Raw genomic sequence first — 23,775 nt, 5'->3', positions numbered from 1 at the left:
TGCTGAAGAGAGGAAAGGAGAATGAGGGAGTCATTCTGGCCTGGCTGCTCCTGCACGATGAGTACAGAAAAGGTGGCCTAAAGAAGGGGGCTGGTTCTGCTTGGAGAAGACTAGCTCAGTTCGCTTGAAATCAAGTGAAAAACATCTTCAAATTCTATCATCTTCAGAGTATATAGGTCTAACGTGTCTGGGCCCTTCTGTTGAAGGTGCTTGAATCCAGCAAAGAAAAACTGAATTGGGATTCTCAGTTGATACCTATCTATAACTAAGAGAGAAAGTACAGCCCTGTGAGCTCAGAAGTATGTTTCCAGTCTCCCTGGGTGCAAATTAACTGTCCACCTCGTGTAGCCATTGCTGGAAGCAGCTGGAATAGGAAATAAATCCTGGCTATTGCCTGTCCAGTTTGGGGCTGGTCCTAACTGATGGCAGCTCCTGCCTGCAGCCCTTCCTTGCTGTGGTGTTGGGGTCTGGCTGATGGACCTCGCTGTGTGACACGCTGACAGAGCTGTCTGCATGGCCTGGGTTTGGTTCTGGTTCTGAAAAAGGACTTGTTGCTGCCCATATTTCACAGGTGAAACCTGCTGCTGGGTTTTCATAACAGAATGAGCATATAATAAATTTTTTGGTTTATTGCATTTTATGTGGAACTAGAACAGTAGTTAGGTGGGACGAGATATTTGTACTAATGACTAGAAGTTTAACTCTAAACCACTGTGAAGACTGTGGCATTCCAGCCTGAACTGTCCTTGCAGCATTTGCTGGGTTGCACTACATTGAACATTCAGCCTTTACTCCCTAGTGTGCTCCAGAGAATAAAGCTACAGTTCAAGAATACAACTGAAATAATACTGGTTTATGTCATGATTATTTATTACGTGAAAGCCGTGACATCGAACCTCATCAGCATCCGCTGTGTTTCAGCACAGGGCAGCCGATGCTGCAGCAGGAGGTGGTGAGCAGCTTGGCTACCTCGCGCTTTTGGAGCACAAATGTTTTCCTGGAGTGCTGCAAGTCCTGCTCTGACTCGGGCTTCTCGTTGGGAATTTCTTCGCTGTCCGTCTCCAGCCTCTGGTCTGTGTACGTTGAGGGGTCAGCATAGCCGTTGTTCTCTTGTGAGAGAGGCAGGGGATTTTCATTCTCTGCCACATGAAAATTAGAAGTCATGGAATCATGAGTAGTTCATAATAGTTATGTTTACTAGAAAGACAGACCAACCTACAGCCAGGGAGTTGAAGGTATTATCTATCCTCTGTGTTTCTAGTGTGAACAAGATATACCAGATCACTGACTTCTTACCAGGGCAGTATTAAAATAGACATGTGATATCCCCATTCTGTGATTAACATGTTAAAAACCCAGTAATTTTTGGATTTATGTTAGAGAGTCTTGTTTGTAGAACACTCCCTTATTAGTCTCACACTGATATATTTGCTTTGAAGGGTAAAACTGTGATTTGATGTGTTTGGCACTGGAGCTGCGTGCAGGTTTCCTGAAAGGCAGATGTTGTGTTAAAACATCAGATACCCCACAATTTCAAAGTTCTGGATGTTCCCACTTAAATTACATTTGTGATTCAGGTGCACTGTAAATACCACAGTACAACTGGGCACTGCCTTGTGGAACCTGTAAAGGTGTAATAGTTCTCTGGCTTAGTTTAGCAGCAGGGGTTTCTCCTGTAACAGACTCTCAGGTAGGGCATTGCAGGTGGCATCACTGTTCATGTTTGTTTAAAGCTGCTGCTACAATACAATTTTCATAAAAGACAGAAGTTACTGCATGGAAGGTGTAGAAAGCCTCTGCTCCTGTCATCTGCCTTGTTCAGTTTCCTTTTTCTGGTTATTTTAACCTATCAGAGTTAGAAATTTCTAGCAGTAATGGCTGAATTTTCTGACTCTGTCTAAAACTGTGCTAATAAATATAAATATACACCACCACATGAAGGTACTTAAATTGTAGAGTATATATTTAACATACTTTAATAATAATATTCTTAAGTCGTATTATAGTTTCTAATGGGGAAAGCGGTGTGTCCTACTGAAGATAACGGTAAAGAACTTCCATGGACTGTGCAAAGCTGTCGCTGACATTTAAAATGTCATCGCCATAGAGATTCCTAGTGGTAGCCTTGGCCTTAACTCGTGGTTTCTCAGGTTGACTTGGAAGGTCTCAATCTAAATGTATTTTATTTAAGCTATGCCAAGCAAGCTGCAAGGAAACAGAAAACTTGCTGTCTCCAAGCAGAGCCTGTGCTGTTGGCATCTGAGATGCCTGTTCAGGGGAGCAGCAGCAGCAGAGGGCACAGCTCTGCCCTTAGGCACAGCCTGCAGGTGACATGGTTCAGAATCCCCTTGGAGCTGGGCATGCCTTCCAGGGGGCAGAAAGGCTGTAATGTGTTAATGAGTACTTACCAAACAGGTACTGATAATCAGTCAAGTGCCTTTTCCACCGAGAGCCGCCACACGTGAAGACAATGGCTCTGACAAAGTCTCTCCCGCAGAGCCTCATGGTGTTCCCTTCACCTTTGCCTTCCTGTGCTGTGATCAGGAGTGCGAGTGAGGCCAGCACCAGCACCGTGCCCCTCATGCTGCAGACCGGGTGCTTGGAGGCTGGTGTTAGTGGGGCAGGAGGGATCTGTGAGGCTAAGGTAGTGAGTTCTGCTGCCACCCTCACCTTTATACGGAGGGCCCGTCCGCTCCACTGAGTAACAGCTCGTTCTGAGGATGACTTAATGTTTGCTAAAAACAAGCTGATGGCTTGTTTCCTTCCAGTGATGTTTTATGTGCTTCAGGATTTGTGCTGGGATTTCAGTCGCATATTAAAGTGTCCTTAAGGAGTTCCTTATGGAACTGCTTTGCTATAGGAACATCGTGTAGTATAACATGCTTCTAGGGTGCAGGCTCAGTTTGATACCATTAATGTGTATGTTCTGCAAAAATGAGATGGTGTTTGTTACATGATTTGTAGATAATGGGTTTCATTCCTGTGTTTCCCACACAGCACACAGCCTCTTCCCAGTCATGCCCATTATCACAGTTTGAGTGGCATCAGGTCTTTTTCTGTACGTGATCCCAAACTAAGAAGGAGTTAACTCCTGTGATATCCCCAGTTGTGTGCCCCTCCATTACCTCTGTCTTGTTCTTTTGTCAAGCTGGCAACTGTGGACACTTTGGAGTAACCTGCTGGTGCTGAGCAGTCACTCACAACAAAATGGGGTACGGAGGGGGTTTTGTGGCTCATGCAGGCACCTGAGCCTGTAGATGCCCTGCTCTGATTCCTGGTGTGCTGAGTGTTAGGACGCGATCTGGCAGCACATGGAGCTGGCTGTGAACTGGCTGTGACAAACTGTACAGAGTGATGGAGTTGGTTGTCAGTTTTCATCCATAGGTATTTGCCTGGAAGTAGCTCCAGTGCAGCTGCACAGCTCAAATGTCTCTGCAGTGAGGCCTGTGGATGTAGCCCTTCTCCAAAAAGTCATGGAACAGAGCGGGAGACGGCTCGAAACGCAGCAAGAACAGATACAGATATGGGCCTGGCTGTTTTTTTCTTTCTGGTGGTAGCTGAAAGACACAACTGGGTTCACTGGAGCAGGGTGGAGCAGTGTTACTGTGCTCCAGGACCAGAGGTTAGTAGATTACGAGAGGGGTCCCTTCCTGTTGCTCTGGATGTTGTCGGCTGCAGTTGCCATCAGCTTATATAAAAACATCTTGCAATAAAATGCCTTAAGGAGAAAATCTGGCAATTATGAGGTCAGAAATTCTGTGTAAGAGCAAAATACAGGAGGATCTTAGGAGATCTCTAGCACTTCCTAGCACTACAAGTGTTTTCCAGCACCATAATGTTCCAGATGACAAGTTTACACTGTGTACAGGGGGAATTACGATGTGTTACAGCCTTGACAGAAAGCTTGTTTTTTACCAGTAGCATCAGTGAGTAAACAATCAGAACCACCAATGGAAAATATATGGTGTATTTTGTTCAGATCTGTAATAATGATTAACACATGATTCACCTTAATGGGTGTCCTTCTTTGAAATGCACAAAGATTAATTTTATGTCCAGGGTGAGCTTGCACAGTCCCTGTAAAATGTGCAGAACACAGAAGGAAGTAAATGTTAATGCCTCACAAATGGTCTTTAACTTCAGTGATGTGTTTAAATGTTGCATGTTTACTGTCAGGCTACTGAGAGGGTCTGAGTGTTCTGTATCTATGGAATACATGTCTTGAGATGTAATGCTTGAGGGAGCAGGCAGCTATCGCCCCCGTCAGATGGGGGGCAGGGAGCTTTACTGCCGAGCTTTGTGTCACCCCGCTCCTGTGACAGAGTTCCTTGGTCTTAGTGACTCATCTGTAGAGATGCTCTGTATTTTCTGTGAGCAGTCAGGCTCTGGAAATCCTCTAAGACACCGTGGTCCAGCAGCCTGGACACTGTTGTGTCATGTGAGGAGCTTTCTGAAAGTGTCAGTTTGGAGCAGAGTGAGTTTAAATGGCAATTTTATGTTATCCTAATTCATCAGGGGATGAACAAGGTTGGTCTCTCCTTGTACCTGGTGTGGGCTGGTCTGCAGCTCCTGATGCTAATCAAAGCTCAGCTTCCACTCTCAGTGATGGTTTACGGAATGAGAGACAAGATCCTTATTCAGCCAGGAGAAGAGAAGGCTCCTGAAGGGGAGACCTTAGAGCAGCTCCAGTGCCTAAAGAGGCTCCAGGAAACCTGGAGAGGAGCTTTGGACAAGGGCCTGTAGGGACAGGACAAGGGGAATGGTTTTCACCTGCCAGAAGGGAGATTGAGATGAGCTCTTAGGCAGAAACTCTTCCCTGTGAGGGTGCTGAGGTGCTGGCACAGGGTGCCCAGAGAAGCTGCAGCTGCCCCATCCCTGGCAGTGTTCAAGGCCAGGTTGGACACAGGGGCTTGGAGCAACCTGCTCTAGTGGAAGGTTCCCTGCCCGGGGCAGGGGTTGGGACTGGAGGAGCTTTAAGCTCCCTTCCAACCCAAACCAGGCTGGGATTCTAGGATCTCATGGGAATTCTGTTCATTTACTGTATGATCTCACAGGGGAGATGCAGGCTAGCCTGGTAGGGGTTTAGGCTGTGTTTTGGAGTGGCCTATGCAGGAGGTGATTTTGGCTTTTTTGCTTTTTGAGTAACCCAAGGAGAAAACGCCTTGGTGGAAAAACTAAGGAGAAAACACACAAGGAGAAAAGATCATGGAGACCTTTCTGTTCCCACCTCTGTATTACAGGCAAGGCCAGCTGTGTATTAATAGTTTGTCTAATGGCGGGGGGGTATTGGGGGGGTGTGACTTCTAGGGGAAAATTTAGAGCATTTGAAGGAAGTTTCTAACCAATATGTTTCTTGGAGAAATTTTAATGATTGAAAAAGAATAAACTGTTTCTGTTAAAACTACAATAGGTCTTTCTCACTGTCTACCAGCCAAGAAGGGGTATTGTTTAGCTACTGTTAAACACCTACAGCAGGATCAATTATATCCTATAATGTAAAGCCTTAAACCTGTAAAATAAGAGGAAAAAAAAGAGCAGTGTAAGACATGCAGTGATTCACAATTCCTATTTACAAACTGAGAGCAGAACTGCTTGCGTGGCGAGCACCCAGCAAACAGGCTGAGGTAGTTTGTGTTGCGTCAGCTGATTCTTCTTTGGAGCTCTGGTGATGTACTGCTTACCTCTAACAGTGCTCCTTGAAAACAGCACTTTTTGGCAGGCCTGCTTGGACTGCGTTTGTAGTGTCAGCAACAAACATATATCTTGTTTTTCAAGGAAATTAATCTTCAAGATGATAAATGTATGGCAGGGAGACAGGCTGAGGGATGTGGGTTGTTCAGCCTTGACAAGAGAAGGCTCCAGGGAGACCTTAGAGCAGCTCCAGTGCCTAAAGGGGCTCCAGGAAACCTGGAGAGGGGCTTTGGGCAAGGGCCTGTAGGGACAGGACAAGGGGATGGCTTTAACCTGCCAGAGGGGAGACTGAGATGACAATGGCCTCACTTTTATTTTTTAAGGGAACTATCTTTTTGCTCTATGGTTTACAGCACTTGGCAAATGAGTCTGGTAATTACCAGAATTTCTAAATGCAACACTGCCACTTGTGAATTATTAACCTGTAATACCCTAAGAATGAAGCTGAGATGGACATCAGCATGGATGGATCAGAGGAGGGATCTGTCTTGTGCTGGAGCACCCAGGGTAGCTTCTGGAAGAGTGAGGGCAATACAGAGCCAAAGGGCTGATGTGTTTGCTGCCACCAGCAAAGTGAGACTATCTTGGTGGTGGCCATGAGAGGGCAGGTCCTGCACTGTCTGCAGGTGCAGGCATTCTGCCAAGTACAGTCACCTGCAGTCTGCATTTAGAGGCAGCTCCACCTTCCTGCCCTTGACACAAGGGTCCCTCCCAAATCCAGCTGTGGCCAACCTCTGGATTTGTCATCAGTGAAACCTGAAGTTCAACACTGACTTAACTGTTCCTGAGGTTTCTAGTGGTATGGCCTGCAGAAGAGCAGGAACCACCTTGGGGTTTAATCTGCTCATGGAATTGTATCTGATTCCACCTGTTCCAATATTTATTAGCTAGTGTTTGACAGAAACCCCCTTGCAGAAGAATGAAGTGCTAGACAAGCACACAGGTTTCTGTGAGCTACCACCTTTCCCATGCAGATCATACCTTACTACTGTTGGGAGCAACCAGGTTCTGCAGCAAAAACACACCAACTTCTCCTTGACTGTCTCCTACAAGAAGGCAGTCGGTGTTCTTAGCAAAGAGGACAGATGTGAATTTGACTGTTGGGTTGGCAAAGCGAGACAGCATGGGCTCCAAGCTGCAGTGGAGGCAAGAATTAACAGGTCACATTGTGTTGACTGAGCCTGATAGATGTTTGGTTTACGTTCTAGATTAACTCAAGGACTTAAGAAATGAAACAGTGTTTTGTTTAGGCCTGTACCAGAACTAAAATCCCAGCTGCTATTAACTAAGATATCCTGGCTGCCTAAAATCCGTTCTATTGCCTGATACGGGCTCGGGGTGATATCTTTATGATATGGAGAATTTGCTTTTTGCTGCCACCAGATTTGGCAGGCTCCCACTCCACATGGGCTTCATGCTGTTGGTAATACTGAATGAGACAGCCCAGCAGTGCAAGGCCACAGACTAAGGTGAGATGTGCACCTGCTTTACAGTAGAGGGGAAATGTGAGAGATGCCTCAACTTCTGACCATCTTGTCTTCACAAAAGGTCCGAAGTGTTTCAGTTCTGTTACTTTTCCTTTTAACTGTGGCAGAAATCTGTGATTTCTGCAGGGAAAATAACACCCCAGTTTTGCCCTTTTATCAGTTCCATAAAGCGCCCAGCTTCTTATCTTGTAATCACAATTCTCTGGTAACTACCATGTGCTGTTACAAAATGAGTATTTTAAAATGCTATACTTTCAATAACTGAGCAAGCAAATGTCAGGGAGGTGGCCTGACCCGATAACAACACTGATCAGGCAATAGTGTGCAGCCTTTGTGCCATTAAGTTTCAGAATCTTCCTTGAGAAAAGTATTTACTTACATGCTGACCCTGAGATCCCAAATTTCTACTCTGCTTTCATTCACTGCTGCAAACATGAAGGCTGATTTCGGAGACCACATAACATCATGAACAAAAGCACTGGCAGAACTGAAGGTTAAAACAGGTGTCTGTGAATCCTGGTGCCACAGGATAATGCTCCAGTCTGCAGAGCAGCTGAGGAACATGTCAGTGCTGAGAGGGTTCCAGGTGACTTTGTACACAGGACCCTTGGTGTTTGGGAAGAAACAAAGAACCGTGTTATTTTAGAGCTACAGCCTCTCAGGATGGTTTTTAATAGGGACCCTTCTTGGAAATGCCTGGCTGTCCTCTGACCTTAAAAGCAAAACCGGCATCATGTGTCACCCATTGGAAATTAGGATGGAACTGATGTGATAAGGCAGGAGAGATCTTGGGAATAAAAAGGATTCAGCTGATTCTGCCCCTTCACCAGTTGTTAGGAAACTGTGATGGTGAGAGGGCAGCTTCTTGGATGAGGCAGAGACTTACTGCAAAAGAGGTGCTGTTAATGTTCTGCTACCTTTCACTCAGGGGTGAGAAGGGAGGCTATTTAACTGTGGTTTGCAGGACAATCACATTACTGGTTGTTTTCTTAATATAAAGCCAGAACTGCAGCTTTAAACCAGTTTATAATACAAGTTTCAATAACTTACTTAATCTATAGTAGAAACTGATCCTATAAGACTGTGATGCTTTATGCTATGGGAACTGGTTTCTGATAGAAGTTTAGGTTTGTTTTGTTGCAGATGTTTTGTTTAGTAAAAATAAGTGAAGGAACTAATACATTTGTGAACTTAAATGAGCAGTTTCTGCTGTCATCGCTTTTTCTATGTATCACTCACCTTATGGCCCCTGTATGTCTTTAGAAACTGCCCATTGCTTGAACAAGAGCATTGGTAGATACAACCCTCTTCTGTTCCAGCAAGATAAAAGTTTGTATCCTGAAAGAAAGGTAAAAGTAGCCTAAATTGGTTTAACCTATTTCTCACTCATCTGAAAGTCTGTGAAAGGACTGGATGAGTTTGGCAGGGACAGTCCCCTGAGGAAGTAGGGTGGAGCTGCCAGGCTGTTGTGCACTGAGTTGTTGAGGAGTATGTGCAGTAGATGCAGTGGTGCCAGAATGTGTGGGATTTGTGATGTGTGTTCTCTGTGCAGAGCATACACTGTGAGTTCTGACTCCTGGAAATCTCAGACTTACTGCAATCCACATGGGCAAACAGATGAATTCCTCACATGCTCTGTGGGAAATATTCAGCTGGCTAAAGAGGAGGAGCACAGCCATGTGGAGCCTGAGCTCGGGAGGTGCTGAACAGTCAAGTTCTCACTGATGTGACCAACATAGAGAGATCTACTCTAGGATCTGGCCCAAGGTGAATAACATGGCTGAGATGATGCAGTTGTTCTCACACAGGGGTTACTTGTTTGGTTTATCGTTTCATCCATCTTGGGTAAAACTGTTACTAGCTAAGAAGCAATTTGTTTCAGAACTAAATATACTTCAAGTACCAGTGCCAAGTCCCAGCCTAGTGCATATAAAAGTAGCTCCAGCTGAGGATTTCACCCCTGCTGTGTGGTTTCCCCAGGTAAGACTTTAGCCAGGATGGACATTCTGAGCCTACCTTTGGATGGAAGTCAAAGCACATCCCAGCTGCCTGTCGAGATATCAGCACTTTGCTTCTCCTTTCTTTCTCACCTGGTAATCTTTTCTTCTCACTTTCTTTTCGCTTTATTTTCGTCAGATCTGTGCAAATAGCAAGAGGGTTTGTCAAACAGGAATGTGACAGTGCTATGAGTAACTCATACTTTGGAATGCTCAATAGCTCTTAGATGTTTTGTGTATGGTAACTGGTATAAATGTCACCTGAAATGAAATGGAGCAGTTCAGGTGCTGTCCCTCTGTGGGAATGCTGCAGGGGACGGTGCTTACCAGTGCAGTCGAGTCTTTTCTGTATGTACCACTCGGTTATTCGTCCGTCCGCTGAGATACAGAGCAGTCTCTCTCTTTTGCCACCTCCTGCCTCACCTCTGTCCTGTTCCACCCACCTCAGTTGCCACACAGGACCTGTATGTTTATTTGGGGATTCACTGGGACAAAAGATGCACGTGATAAATCACGGATGAACAAAGACAAGAAATAGCTAACCTTCTACTTTGTAATGAACATAAAGTCTTATGATAAAAATATTGTTAGCTTTTCTTCAAAACAAAACAAAAGAAATCTGAACATTGGCTGTTTTCTCCAGGAAACATTTTCTTCTATCAAGCATGTTTGAGATATAGGTTCAGGGCACTGTTAATGTGCTGACACACCTTTCATTGACACCTGAATCATGAAATCAGCCTGTAGGAGAGTGCCCTAGACCTGGGAGCTGCCCTTAAAGATACATGTCTCCCTGATTCACCACCACCACCATTTTCTTTTTAACTCCTCCTTATCCCTCCCCTGTTCTGATGTTCTCTCCTTTTTTGACAAGTGGAATCAGTGAGAAAACACCAAAATCTGCAACTGGTTTCCCATAAGGATTTATTATGTGGGGCAGGGTTGTCTTAGTAAGTACATGGAGAATGAAATGGTACGTGGTGGTAACTTGCAGCATTTTCTTAGAGCATAGTACTCATTTGTTTCACCTCTCCAACACGGGGAACTTGCCTTGTATGCACAGTAACAGCACAGAGAGTGTCATACCCCAGATAAGGACCGGTGGTGTTAAAGTAATATAAGCATTTATCAGCCAGAGTAAGGGTAGAGAACAATGGCAGTACAGAAGGAGAATGCTGGTGGCTGAGGACTGGGCTGTTAGTGTTCCGTCAAGTCCTCACTTGTGGCTATTCCTTTATTTGTTAAGAGGTGACCAGGGTGGGTGGAGATGTGCAGTCATTGCCTTACCTGCTGTCCAAGAGCACGGTGTCATTACAGTTCTGTACATCATAGATTCTGACAGATCCATTGTACATTCCAACTGCCAAGAGATTTGGGCTCGCCATGGAAAAATCCAGAGCAGTAACACCATACTCGCAATGGAAAATGCGCTCTGGCCACTGACCAGGAGAAAAACACAAGGATGTTTGAAGTTAGTTTCTTAATTTGCCTTGGTCTTCTCAGCACTGGATACTGAATTGCCAGGCTCTGCTGCAGAATTCAAGTCCTGATGGCCATAGTGACTACTTGTAGACAGAAATCAGGTACTATATTCTACATGGTTCAGTTTATTTCAGTCTAGAGAAGAGGGGCTCTGGGGAGACCTTAGGGCAGCTCCAGTGCCTAAAGGGGCTGCAGGAAACCTGGAGAGGGGCTTTGGACAAGGGCCTGTAGAGACAGACCAAGGGGAATGGCTTTAACCTGCCAGAGGGGAGACTGAGATGAGCTCTTGGGCAGAAGCTCTTCCCTATGAGGGTGCTGAGGCGCTGGCACAGGGTGCCCAGAGAAGCTGTGGCTGCCCCATCCCTGGCAGTGTTCAAGGGCAGGTTGGACACAGGGGCTTGGAGCAACCTGCTCTAGTGGAAGGTGTCCCTGCCCATGGCAGGGGGTTGGAGCTGGAGGAGCTTTAAGCTCGCTTCCAACCCAAACGAGGCTGGGATTCTGGGATTTCTTGCTGCAGCTGATGTAATTAGGGAAAAATGAAGACTACACAGAAATATTACACTGTAAAACAAGTTAGATGGGCCTGCTCCAGACCAAACACCAAAAAATCAAGTTCCCTAAGACTGAGCTATGTGAGTATAGCGTGAAGGTTTTGTTTGTTTGATTTAGTTTCTTTTCTTGGGTTGGAAAGGATAACCCTTAAATTTAAAATTCACTTGTTCTCTGTGATGAGAGTTTGGAAGCATTGAACAAATGGCCTGTAAATTTTGAAAAACAAAAAGTAAATGGATTTATTTTCACATTTGCTGTGCTCAAGGCTTTTTTCCAGTGTAACTAATGATTTCTACATACCTGAGCCTACCCACAGTAGTAACAGAGCAGGTTTACAGTCTTGGGTAGGTGGCTCTAGGGATTGGAAATGGGGTACAGAGATCTGCATTGCTACTTTGCCTGGCATAGACTGGTACTACCTGTAGTAACCATCTGTTAGTTGCTTGGTGGCCTGTGTGCAGTGAGTTTAGCTCCTGGGAACAGATGTCCATGGTATCAAACCACCAGTGCAGTCATCACCTCTGTTGGAAGTGTCAGTTGAGAGGACAGACAGGCACAGAACTAAACTGCTTCCTACAGGTGCTTTCTTGGGGTCAAGATTTAAGCACATTGCTAGGTACTGTTGTCAATCAGTTTTCCAGAGATGTTTGCTTTGGGATAGCAAGTTCAACCTCACTGCTAGGTCTTGCTTTTAGAAATTTTAAGGGGGAAATACATAAAGCAGAAATAGTGTAGCAGGAAAATGCATTGAGGAAAAAGAAAGAAAACAAAGTGGCTGCTCGTTACCATGGGGTTCTTCAGTGACCAGCAGCAGGCCAAGCCTTTCTTCTGGCCTTTAAAATCAAATGCTCCATAACCAACAGCTAAAAGATCCTGGAAGCACAGATGAACAGAGATACCTCAGTTTCACTGGGACTTCAGTTGTGTATTTCTAAAAGGCAACTTTCTGTTAACAGTGACTAAGTACAAAGTGTGGAAAAATAATGCTCATGTGCAAGTGGAGTAACACACAAGAACAACAGAATTTCTAGAGTACTGGAAGCTGGTTCAACTAAAAGTGCATTTATAGCCACTGTCAGCTGTGTTTGCAGTCCCCACTCCTGCCAGCATAAAAATATGTCCCTTTCCAGAGAAACTAACACTTTAAAAGGTATTTGTTTGCCCTTTAGATTGAAGTCTATAAACGTGTCCAACTTAATCATATCTGGGCATCTGGTGTACTAACAGTGTGAAATGGTCTTTATGTTCTCTCGTTTTTCCCTTGGGGCAATCTTCCTGGTTTTATGTTTCTCATCCTCACCTGCTTTTTACTTTCCTTCCATTCATTATTTTTGTTGACGCCATAAGAGAGCTCTGCTGGAAAAACTGAGCCTTACGTTGCTGTGAAAGCGGAGATGTCTGAGACGGTCTCGCCTCCACTGAAACCAAACTGAATAAACTTAGGCCAGCTGCTTAGAAATCTGTGCCTGTTATGATGCATCTTGTCCTTAAAGTTAGATGAATGCTGCTTTCTTGGGAGATTATAGTTAGAAATAAAGATGTGGTATCCCGAGAAGGCTCAGGGGAGACTTTATGAAAGTCTTCCAATACCTAAAGGGGACTTGCAAGAAACATGGAGAGGAGCTTTGGACAAGGGACTGTAGGGACAGGACAAGGGGAATGGCTTGAACTTGCCAAAGGGGAGACTGAGATGAGCTCTGAGGCAGAAGCTCTTCCCTGTGAGGGTGCTGAGGCGCTGGCACAGGGTGCCCAGAGAAGCTGTGGCTGCCCCATCCCTGGCAGTGTTCAAGGCCAGCTTGGACACAGGGGCTTGGAGCAACCTGCTCTAGTGGAAGGTGTCCCTGCCCATGGCAGGGGGTTGGAGCTGGATGAGCTTTAAGGTCCCTTCCAACCCAAACCATTGCAATGAATATAGTCCATCAATGGTGATAAATTTAGCAGTAGGAGGGCTAACTTTCTGCTTCCAATTCTGTAACAGACCAAGTCTTTTATCTTAATGTTGTTGCTCAGGTGACTGTCCGTGGTAAGCTGGACAGTTAAATTAAATTCTGGACCAGTTAAAGCTGTTGTGATAGATTTTGTAGGAAAAGTCTATTGCAGTGGTCCAGCCTGTAGGATAATGTAGCAATATTGTTATATAAAAGGATAAAATGCAGAGGGTGGGATGCAAAGACAAACCACCTGACTATAAGGATGAATCCATCTCCCTGACATCCCAACAAACTACATCAAAATCAGAGGCTTATTTTTACACCAACAATGGCTTAGACCATTTTGAAACAGCTTAGAAGAAGATCTGTGAACTCACTGGGTTTACTTTGCTCCAGGCCATACTGCTCACGCTGTGACCATTAGTTAAACCACACGTGTAAGACCACAGCCATTCCAATGTGGGAACTGGGGCCATTTCTTCTTTTAGAGCTGACAGAATTGATGGATCAGTGAATGCTTCCTCCTGCTCATCCTTTTGCCTGTCAAGCTTTTCTTGTTTGGCTTCTTTTTTGTCTCTCTTTGTACCACTACTGTCTGATGTAACATCAGGATCTAAAACACACCAATATGGTAGAGTCTGAGTAGTAACATTTTGCTCATCCAACTTCAGTCATTCACATCAGAAGCAAAATTTACCCTTTCAGAAAATATTTTGTAGCAAAAAACCCAAAATGAGGTGAAGATTTGAAGAATTAAGGCATCCTAACTTCTAAAACTACAGCTAAAACGTTGATGCGGCTGGATTAGGCTGTGGTGTGCCAGGTATGCTCCAGGGGTTTAATGAGTGGGTTTAACTACCCAGCAACAAGCTAGGAATGTATGTTCACCCCCTACCAGGAATGTTTCTAATCTCTCATCTTTAAAAATGTGTCTAAACAGGGATTTTCTTCTAGATGCCAGATTTTTAAAGAGCCACACTTACACCTTGATGCTGCAACACCATAGGTAAGTTACATGGTGCTGTAGTAAGTTGCTCATTACTTGGGAAAATCAAGTGTAGGGGATATTTTTAGACTGTTTGCCAAGTATTTTTTGTTTACTCACCCCTTTATGTAATGTACAAATCATAAATTGATCTCAGATCACTGTTAACAGAATCAGAACACAGTAAACTGCCATATTGTGCTCTCACAGTAGTTAGTTCCTGAAGAGTGACAGGATGTCACAGTTTCATTGCCTGAGAAACTGTAGCTCTCTAGGTCATGGAGGTACAATACAGTATCAGCAGTGTGGATCTGCCTTTGATTTTTATTTTAATCCCTGTGTTAACTTGGAATTCCTGTACAAGGTAAAATGTTACTTAGAACATGGTCCAGGGAATGCCTCTTAGAGTCTGCAATGAATGTACGTTGTTAAACACTGAACATCCATCAGGCTAAAACTTCTGTTTACCATCAGTGTTCTCATAAAATAAATGAAACGCCAAAAAAACCCCACCAAGCAAACTGTAAAAGACATTGCAATGAAAACAGGTAGTTGGAGAAGTAGCAGAATTAATCTGTATCTTAACTGTCAGGAAACAAGTTTGACTAGTACTTTGAGTAAGTCTCAGTTTGTGGTCATGAGGGGAGGACTCATTTGTTCAATTTTTCCACCAAGTATGGTAGGGATGTGTGTTAAAGTGAGTTTCAAACTACAAAGTGCATGTTGGCATCTCCTAAAGTCTCCTTTCCTTTGTCTACTTCTTAAATGACTTGTCTGTAAAGACACTGGATGAGGGACAGGACTCTGTGACTCAATAGCAGGCCAAGCCTTGTGCTGAAAACAGGGTAGTCAATAAGAATCAAACCTGTAAGGATGGGAAACTGCCGATAAGCTGCGAGTTTGGGTTGGAAAATATTCTCCATTAGAATCCTCTCCATGAAAAATAAACCCTCCTGAAGGTTTTCTGGTACTGGGAGAGCTTCTGACTGGCACTCCTTCTCCTCCCCTTGGTTTCTGGCAACAACAGTACTTTCTGAAGTCACAGAAGTTGTGCTGCCTGACAACAGATAACACAGGAAAAGCCAGTTTGAACATGAAAATACTTAGCACATAAAAATCAAGGGGATAAGAAATCTCCTCTTCCTCCACCTGCAAAAAGCATAGAAGAATCTGTCATCATCAAAAAATACTTCCACTATTAATTTTTTCTTGCTTTAATTTTGATATTTTCTTGCTCAAATTGTATGATGAGACATTGTGAAGTTGTTCCCAATTGGTGTTTTGCTTCTACTGTCCTAAGTAAATACCAGCAAACTTCGTCACTGACTATTGATCTGTATTTAAGGTATGATGGCAGTTCACAGACAAGGTCTTGGTGTGGGCCTGTCCAGGAGTCTTCAGCAAACTCTCTTTCAAGTGCCAGGCAGGCAGACCAAGCATTTTCTTCACACACCATAGGGATGTGCGTGGTTTAGAAGGATGAAAACATGGCAGGAATGTCAAACTGGAAGAACGTTACCTTTGGTAGAAGAGACAGGGGTAGTCTGATCCTGCTCTTTAGTGGTGTGAGGTTTGCTGCTTGTCTCAGTTGTCTTCTCTGTGTTGTTGTTTGTGCTGCCTTCTGTTCTGAACATTGGTTCTGTTTCCAATGCATTAAATGTATCATAAAAGTCCCAGGAAGTGGACATCTCCCCTAGGAATGAATTACATTGTGTTACACAAGTCTCTTGTTTCAGTATGTTACTATAAAGGCAGATTTAGATGAGATCTTAGTTTTTCATTGTGAGGATGGTGGGACACTGGAATGGGTTGAGTGGAGAAGCTGTGGCTGCCCCATCCCTGGCAGTGTTCAAGGCCAGGCTGGAAACAGGGGCTTGGAGAAGCCTGCTGTAGTGGAAGGTGTCCCTGCCCGTGGCAGGGGTTGGAACTGGAGGAGCTTTAAGGTCCCTTCCAACCCAAATCAGGCTGTGATTCCTTATGATAAGGACTATGTACAGCTGAGCAAAGATTTACTTTCTGCACTGTGCTCCCAACTGTTTGGCTGAGGAGATTTGAAACCAACTGTGGTTTCAAACAAGGCTGGAGCAACATCTGCTGTGTGACTGCAGCAGCTCTGGTAGGGTCTCCTGGCTATGTGGCTTCCCTTCAGCAGGGTCAAACAATGCTCCACAGTCTTCCCTCTGCATGCTCAGCTTTTCAAACGTGGGTTGGAATGAGCTTTGCTGATACTCAAGGCATGCATAAAGGGGGAAGATATGTTTTTCAAATCAGATCAATATCTATTTAAGTTCTTCCCCCCCATCATTCCTCCCCTCATTTTACATACAGTAACAAAAACAAAGGGAAATGCTTGGAATGGCAATTCCCATGGTTTTGTTTGGCCTCCTACACCAAAAAAAAATGCCCTTAGTGAGGCTCAGCTCAGCACATGAATCTATAACCTTGATATTCCCCTATAACCTTTTTTTAGAGGATTGAGACTGAACATTATGTAAAATTGCATTTATCTCGTGAGACTGCCAAGATTTTCTGCTTTCCCCAAGTCATTGAATCTCAGGCCAGGGTTTCTCTTTGCATTACGGCAAATAGAAATAGAAACCAACATCACTGAGAAGCAAAGGGGAAAAAAGGGAACTGTGTCCTGTCATATTTCAGGAGCATGATTGAGTAATAGGGGGAATTCTGCCTCCTGAGCAGCAAACGCTGCTTGCAGGGTGCTGAGGAAGGCGGGACACAGCAGCTCTCTCCTAATGTAATGCCTGTTTTGTTGCAACAGATGCAGTGCACCAGCACCAGTGCTTGAGTTTTATGAAGGACAGAAAAAGCCACCACAAATCACAGTAGCTCTGGAAGTGGAAGTTGAGGAGACATCTCCTTCTTAGAGATGGAAGATAGAAAGAAAGCCCTTTCCTCAGTATCCCAACTGTGTACAGGGAGTCTGCTGAGGTCCCACAATCCAGCTGTATGCTGGAGTTTGCCCAAATAAATGTTTAGTAGGTAAACTGAATGTTGGAGAGGGACTCTTCGTCAGGGACTGTAGTGATAGGGCAAGGGGTAATGGGTTTAAACTGAAACAGGGGAAGTTCAGGTCAGATATAAGGAAGAAGTTCTTCCCTGTGAGGGTGCTGAGGCGCTGGAACAGGTTGCCAAAGGGCGGGGTAAATGCCCCATCCCTGGCAGTGTTCAAGGCCAGGTTGGACAGAGCCTTGGGCATCCCTGCACAAGACAGGGGGTTGGATTTGGCTGATCTTAAGGTCCTTTCCAACCCAAACCATTCTGATTCTAATAATGAACTGCCAAGGGTACAGTGCAGTAAGTGAGAGTCTGTTCTTATTAAATACCCTTTCTAAGAATATGGGACTTGGGAACTTCACCTTTGTCTTCCATGATGATTCTGTCACATTGCACCTCCTTGCTCTTTGTGGCTCCATTGATGGTTTGCATTGTTCTTTCCACAAAGCGGTCATCGTCAGCCTTGCTCTTGCACATGTCAGTGTAAACCTTGTTCCGCTCCCTTGGAAAGAAGGGGAAAAAAGTGTACATTGACTGTCTGAAAACCATTTGCATTCAACTTCTCGGTGTATTTAACCACAAGTTGCACCAGAGAGGATACTCCATGGCATAAGTTTACTGCTCGGGGCTTTTTGGATTGCTAGATTTTATTTCACTCTATGTATTGGCTTTCAGCAGCTAGTGGTGACCTTGTGATGCTGTTCTAAACCAGAAATGGCCTGCAAAGGTAGACATCAGCTACTCCAGCTACCTTTGGTGGGTTTCAGTGGGGTTCAGAAGTATGTAGCTCTCATCACTTGGAATGAAGGGCAGTGCGTCCAAGAGACAGAAATGAAACTAGAGTAGTTCTGTTTCATCCAGCCCTCGGGTTCTTAGGGATGGTCAGTGGGGATTGTGAAGCTTTTTCTACTGTTCTGGTTTCAATATTCTGACAGCAGATAGGGGTGATACCACACCCTAGATCACAAACAGGCTGCTGTGCTCAGGAGGAGTCTGTCTGTTCCTGTACGGTTGGCGCTGTGTGCTGTGTACACTGGCTAAGTCTGATTCACAGAATGCTCTTCCTCTTCCCCCAAAATCACATCAATGTGATTCACAGGCAGTGGGGGTTGGAGTCCTACCATGAACATAGTGTGAATATATTTATATAAATAAAAAAGTATTTTAGGCAGAAGCTCTTCCCTTTGAGGGTGCTGAGGTGCTGGCACAGGGTGCCCAGAGAAGCTGTGGCTGCCCCATCTCTGGCAGTGTTCAAGGCCAGGTTGGACACAGGGGCTTGGAGCAACCTGCTCTAGTGGAAGGTGTCCCTGCCCATGGCAGGGGTTGGGACTGGATGATCTTCAGGTCCTTCAAACCCAAACCAGTCTGGGATTCTATACTAGCAGAAAAACCTCCCCTAGGCAGTTGTTTGACTTGCCAGCTGCAGTCCAGTCCATCCCAGGCTCTGGGGCTGCCATTTACAAAAGCCTGTGACAAGTCTAGCAGCCTGACATCCATCATGAAGAGAACTTTGCTGCACTCTGTCCCAGCCAGCTCCTGGGAATAAGTCAAACCCTGGTGTTCTGGGTTAACTCCTTACCAAAGTTCATGGCAGTCCAGGGAGGAGACTCTGGAGCAGAAACACACCAGATGCGACTAAGGGGGTACACAATATTTTAACAGGCAAGGTCACTTGTGGGGTAAGCTTTCTTCTAGGTCAGAGCACTGTGAAGAGCCTCAGGGGAAGCCTGAAGAGTTTGTTTGTATTTTTGTTACTAATACATGAGTAGCTCTAAAGCAACACACAAGAATCAGTGCAAATGTTTGCAATTTCAGATTGTTTTCATTAAAATTAAATCCTGTAATTCATGTATTCCACGCTTCTCCATCTCCTCTTTCCCCCATCCCCTGTATATTCTCTGGTTACCATCCCCTGCCTTTGCTAATCTGCCTTCTTTTATCAGTGAAAGAGAGAACTGATTTACTCAACAAGATGGAGTTATAAGAAATTTAAGCTGTCATGTCAAAAGAGAGACTCGAGCCCAATATGGCTTTAAACAAAGGTGGAATGACAGGTTGTAGTAGTCAGAACACTGAACCTGTGTGTAAGCAGCCTGTTGAGGACTTTGCCACCAGCAGAAATCGGGTGTGCTGAGCACGTGTGTGTACACAACTACAGAGATACATACAGAACTCTTTCAGCATCTTCTGACTCTGTAGACATCACAACAGCTGGCAGATTCAGTATCCAGATAGTTTCTGTCTCTGTGAGGTAAATATCCACTCTCCTATCTAAGTCTGCTTCTGTCAGTTCTTCTTTTATCTTGTCTTGTCTCACCTGCACATCTGAAAAATTAGATGAGATCTACAAGTGAGACCTTTTCTGCTCTAAATGTCAAAGAAGACAAATTAATGTGAATAGTATTGAATGATCAGGAGCCAAAAGTTGTGAGGCACTGAGTGAAGTGGTGGGCTTCTCACACCCACTGGCTGCAGTGTCTCACAAATCACAGTGTTCCAAAGAAGAATTAAGCCTTTAATTCTACAGCACATGTTCTTTACCAGGGAAACTAGCAGCTGTGTCCCCTCGAGAGCCAGGCTCCACTGTTTCATCCAGTACAGAGTCAGTTGTTGAGGCGTTTGATATAGATGTGGTGCTGCTTCCATGTGTCCTTCAGGAACAAAGAAATAAGCAGAAATAGTATGTGAGGGACCAGATGTCAGTCAGCAAAATGCCACAAAAATAGCAGTGTTTTTACCAGGATAAACCACGAGGGCTGTAAGAGCACGTATGGTGATAGTTGTGAAAGGAGTCGCAGAAGGCTTAGGAAAGAAAAGAAATGGTTTGAAGACTTAAAAAGAAAGAATTCCTCTGACAGCATATCCTGAGGAATTAAAGAGCTGATGGCAAAGAAGCTACTGAGCTCTTGAGTTCAGCCCTAGCATATAATAAAGTGAAGTGTTCGCTACCCACTGTGTGATAAGGTGCACCCACAGACAGCACCCATCTCCACCAGGGTTCAGATCCTTTGGTGCTTTGCACGTGCTGAAAAGTCTTTGAAATGCACCAGAAAGTCCTTTGAAGTGATCAGCTTGTTAAAAACCATTGGTGATGTTCACAGAGGGCATCGGAATGCGAGGTAAAACTCAGAACTTGGTACAGCTGGGAGGTTAGCAGATTTTCTCTGCCTCAACAGCTGAGCATGAGCAGTGACACCAAAAGCAGGTGAAAAGACAGTTTTTAAGGTTTGTGTTTAAGACTAAAGTGAAATAGTTTCATTTTGTCTGTTAAATGAAGGCCTCTTGTCTCAAAAAAAGGATGTGTTTAGTTTTCAGGAGATACTTTGTATTCTTAAGTCAGTTTTTTGTGTCTGCTCCTGGTTAATATCCCTTCCTCTGGGATTACCCTTTCTAACAGCCAGCCTAGGAAACATGACAAAGAGAGTTCCCAAAGAGCAATCCCTCCTTCTCAGACATCACCATGGTACTAACCTTGCCAAAGAAAACAGTAAATAAAGCTTTTCTTTGTGTTTTATTCCCAGTGCTGACTTTACCAGTCCTTTAGTCCCTTTGACTAAATACATAACATCTCCTCTTGTGCAGTTTGAGTGTGCACACACGTTTGATACACTGATGTGCTTCATTAGGTTTCCTTTGAAACACAAATAGTCCTTTACCTTCATTTGCATGACTTAATTGAATCTGTCACCCCAAGAGAAAATGGCTCAAGTCCATTGACTTTGTTTATTCCCTCTGTACTGAAGGTTTGTAAGTAAAGCTCCTAAGTAGTAAAACATGTAATTCATCAGCTTTAACTCAAACGTTTTTGTGTAAGAGTGTCTTTTGAAATGGATGCACATAATCACACAGTGGTAATTTGCCTAAATTGGTTTCAAATAGAGGATTCTTACTGTGTTAACAGTATGTAGGTATTTGAACTGAGAGGTACAAGTTTGTAAAAAGGGCTTTCTGTACTTAGTAAGTGTCATTAAAACAGGCAAAATACTTAAAAATAAGTTTGTAGCTCTTCAGTGAAACCAGGCCTCACGTTTCCAAAGCATTTTTCCGTACCCACAGATGGAAAGGTGTTGATATATTCCAGTTTTGGGAAAAAAAACCCACAACCAAGCTTGGGGAAGGCAGAAAGGATCTGAGGCAGTTAAAGGGAGTGCATTAACAAGCTACAAGTGCGCCATCTCCACTGCACAGCCTTGTTCGGACAACCAGAACATGACCTCCTCAACCTTTAAACAGCGCTTTGTGGCCTATCTGTGTGTAGGTTCTGTTGTAACTTTGTGTGCAGCCCTCACCAGTACAAAGCCTGCTGCTTGGGTGGCATCGGGTTTGAACCATGAGGTGCTCATCACAATCTCTAAAAATGGTCCATTCTGGTATGTTACCTAAAAATATGTGCTTTAGGAATCATAGAACCACAGACTGGTTTGTTGTTGGAAGGGACCTTAAAGCTCCTCCAGCTCCAACCCCTGCCCCGGGCAGGGACACCTTCCACTAGAGCAGGTTGCTCCAAGCCCCTGTGTCCAACCTGGCCTTGAACACTGCCAGGGATGGGCCAGCCACAGCTTCTCTGGGCACCCTGTGCCAGCGCCTCAGCACCCTCACAGGGAAGAGCTTCTGCCTCAGAGCTCATCTCAATCTCCCCTCGGGCAGGTTCAAGACATTCCCCTTGGCCTGTCCCTGCAGGCCCTTGTCCAAAGCCCCTCTCCAGGTCTCCTGGAGCCCCTTTAGGCCCTGGAGCTGCTCTAAGGTGTCCCCTTGAGGAGCCTTCTCTTCTCCAACTGCCCCAGCCCAGCTCTCTCAGCCTGGCTCCAGAGCAGAGCTGCTCCAGCCCTCGCAGCAGCTCCGGGGCCTCCTCTGGCCTCGCTCCAGCAGCTCCACGTCCCTCTTGTGCTGTTCCCCAGAGCTGGGTCAGGGCTGCAGGGAGGGCTCTGCAGCAGAGGGGGAGAATCAAATGAAGGAGAATTTGAGTGAAATTAGAGATATCACAGGAGCATGTGCTGCAGTCTGCTTCCACCTCCATGTGTGAGCATTCCAGCAGGAGTTCCAACATAGTCATGAGTACAGATAAATTCCATTCGTTCTACTTGTGCTGGTCCCCAAATTTTAAGTGAAGACTGACAGGCGTGTTTGTGTACTTGGACAGCAGAGTGTGTTCACCAGCTCTGCACAATAACACCAGCTCCCAAGCTCTGTGAAGAGCAGGAGTGTGGCTGCTGCAGGTTTGAGGCCAGATTTAAGAACCAGTGCATTGACTTACCATGAGAAGGAGGCTAAACTAGTTCCTGATGGCTGCTGCGTGGGAAAAAGAGCAAGCAAAAGGGATCCTGTGGCTGTAGATAACTTGTCTTGCCTGAGTGTAGCAGAACTTGGGTCTGATTGGAAGAGTGGATGGGGCGTCACATCCTTTCCTTCATCAAAAACCTAGAGAAATACTTAAATAATTACAATAGTTCCCCTGTTTCCCCAAAACAAGTGACAGTGATGACACTTGCAATGTTTTATCTCATCTGGAACAAGAATATAACCTGGATCCAGTCAGGAAGCTGGCAGAAGGGATGGGAAACCCCTCTGGAACTCTCTCAATAGAAATGGCTGCAAATGGCTGGAAAAACTCCATTTGTCTGGATGGCAGACCCACTTGCCCTCCTTGGTCAGCCCTAGTGTCCCTTTCAACTTATTATTATAAAATGACTAAATTATTATTCTATAATGGCTATATTATTAGTCTGTAATGACTACCAAGAGTAGCTTATGGACTGTAACTATTCAAGTCAAATTAACAGTACAGCCAAAGCAACGAGAGAAACAATTGTGCATCATTTTTATTGTACTGATATTTTCTGGTAAGGAGGTATTTGGGAAGGTCTTTAAACAACAGATCATGTTTTTAGGTGAAGACATAGAGGTACTAGAGGCAACATCTCACATAGATTTGAAAGCCAGTAGTTGTCAGATTAGGAGGAGGGCTGTTACTCTTAATTTTTTACAATCATTATTATTATTATTATTATTTGAGATTGGTTTTGGACACATCATCATCATCATTTCAGAATGGATTAAGCTCTGTGATCATTTTCTTCCTCCACAGCTCAGCTTCAGACAGGCTTTTCCTTTCCTCCTTCCTCTCCCACTTCCTGACAGCTTTTAACACCCACTATAACTCAACACTCCGGACTGCTGGGAGTAGTGTAAATGTCTCCTCACCCGTATGACGTACTTGTCTGCAGTTCTGCTCTCGGACGTGGTGGATTGGCTTCTGCAGCTTCCGGCTCTGTGCCTGTAGATGCTGCTTGTGATGCTCCCCTGTCTGTAACTGTAAAAACTTGCTCTTGAGGGTTGCCTGAGCCTGCAATTGGCCACCGAAGTTTTGTTTCAATCCATGAAACGCGAACAACCAAATACAAGCACTGAATTACTCACCCCTTAACTTCAGGAATGGTTTAAAGGATGTTAATCCTGGAATTAGGCCAGGTTGGACACAGGGGCTTGGAGCAACCTGCTCTAGTGGGTGTCCTTGCCTATGGCAGGGGATTGGGACTGGAGGAGCTTACTGACGGGAACTGATGTGGCAAAGAAGGGGCAGGGGTGCAGCGTGTGGGGCTGGGCACATCGGCCTGCTGCGGCGGGGGGCCCCGGTCCCT

The 23,775-nt window shown here is 44.8% G+C and overlaps 2 protein-coding genes across 2 annotated transcripts; both read right to left on the bottom strand.

Moving 5' to 3' along the window:
• Nucleotides 1-265: 265 nt before the first annotated feature.
• WDR78 (WD repeat domain 78) lies at nt 266-23,480 on the bottom strand (the record flags this gene model as incomplete). The annotated part of the gene is made up of 16 exons (XM_010018332.1): nt 266-387; nt 6,678-6,826; nt 7,558-7,784; nt 8,418-8,516; nt 9,195-9,316; nt 9,503-9,660; nt 10,463-10,614; nt 11,996-12,082; nt 13,518-13,753; nt 14,991-15,182; nt 15,645-15,818; nt 17,500-17,639; nt 19,306-19,462; nt 19,679-19,788; nt 22,476-22,555; nt 23,352-23,480. Coding segments are annotated over 16 exons (2,334 nt in total), but the record flags the coding sequence as incomplete, so codon positions are not given.
• On the bottom strand, nt 901-2,583 carry INSL5 (insulin-like 5). The gene is made up of 2 exons (XM_010018331.1): nt 2,409-2,583; nt 901-1,139 (listed from the first exon to the last, which is right to left on the bottom strand). Exons 1-2 carry the CDS (start codon nt 2,581-2,583, stop codon nt 901-903), a joined length of 414 nt encoding a protein of 137 aa, XP_010016633.1.
• Nucleotides 23,481-23,775: the final 295 nt, after the last annotated feature.

The sequence above is a fragment of the Nestor notabilis genome, unplaced genomic scaffold, assembly GCF_000696875.1.
Source record: "Nestor notabilis isolate BGI_N333 unplaced genomic scaffold, ASM69687v1 scaffold25097, whole genome shotgun sequence".
Lineage (NCBI taxonomy): Eukaryota > Metazoa > Chordata > Aves > Psittaciformes > Psittacidae > Nestor > Nestor notabilis.
The sequence above is the reverse complement of the archived record's forward strand: the minus strand, read 5'-3'. Positions and strand labels throughout refer to the sequence as shown.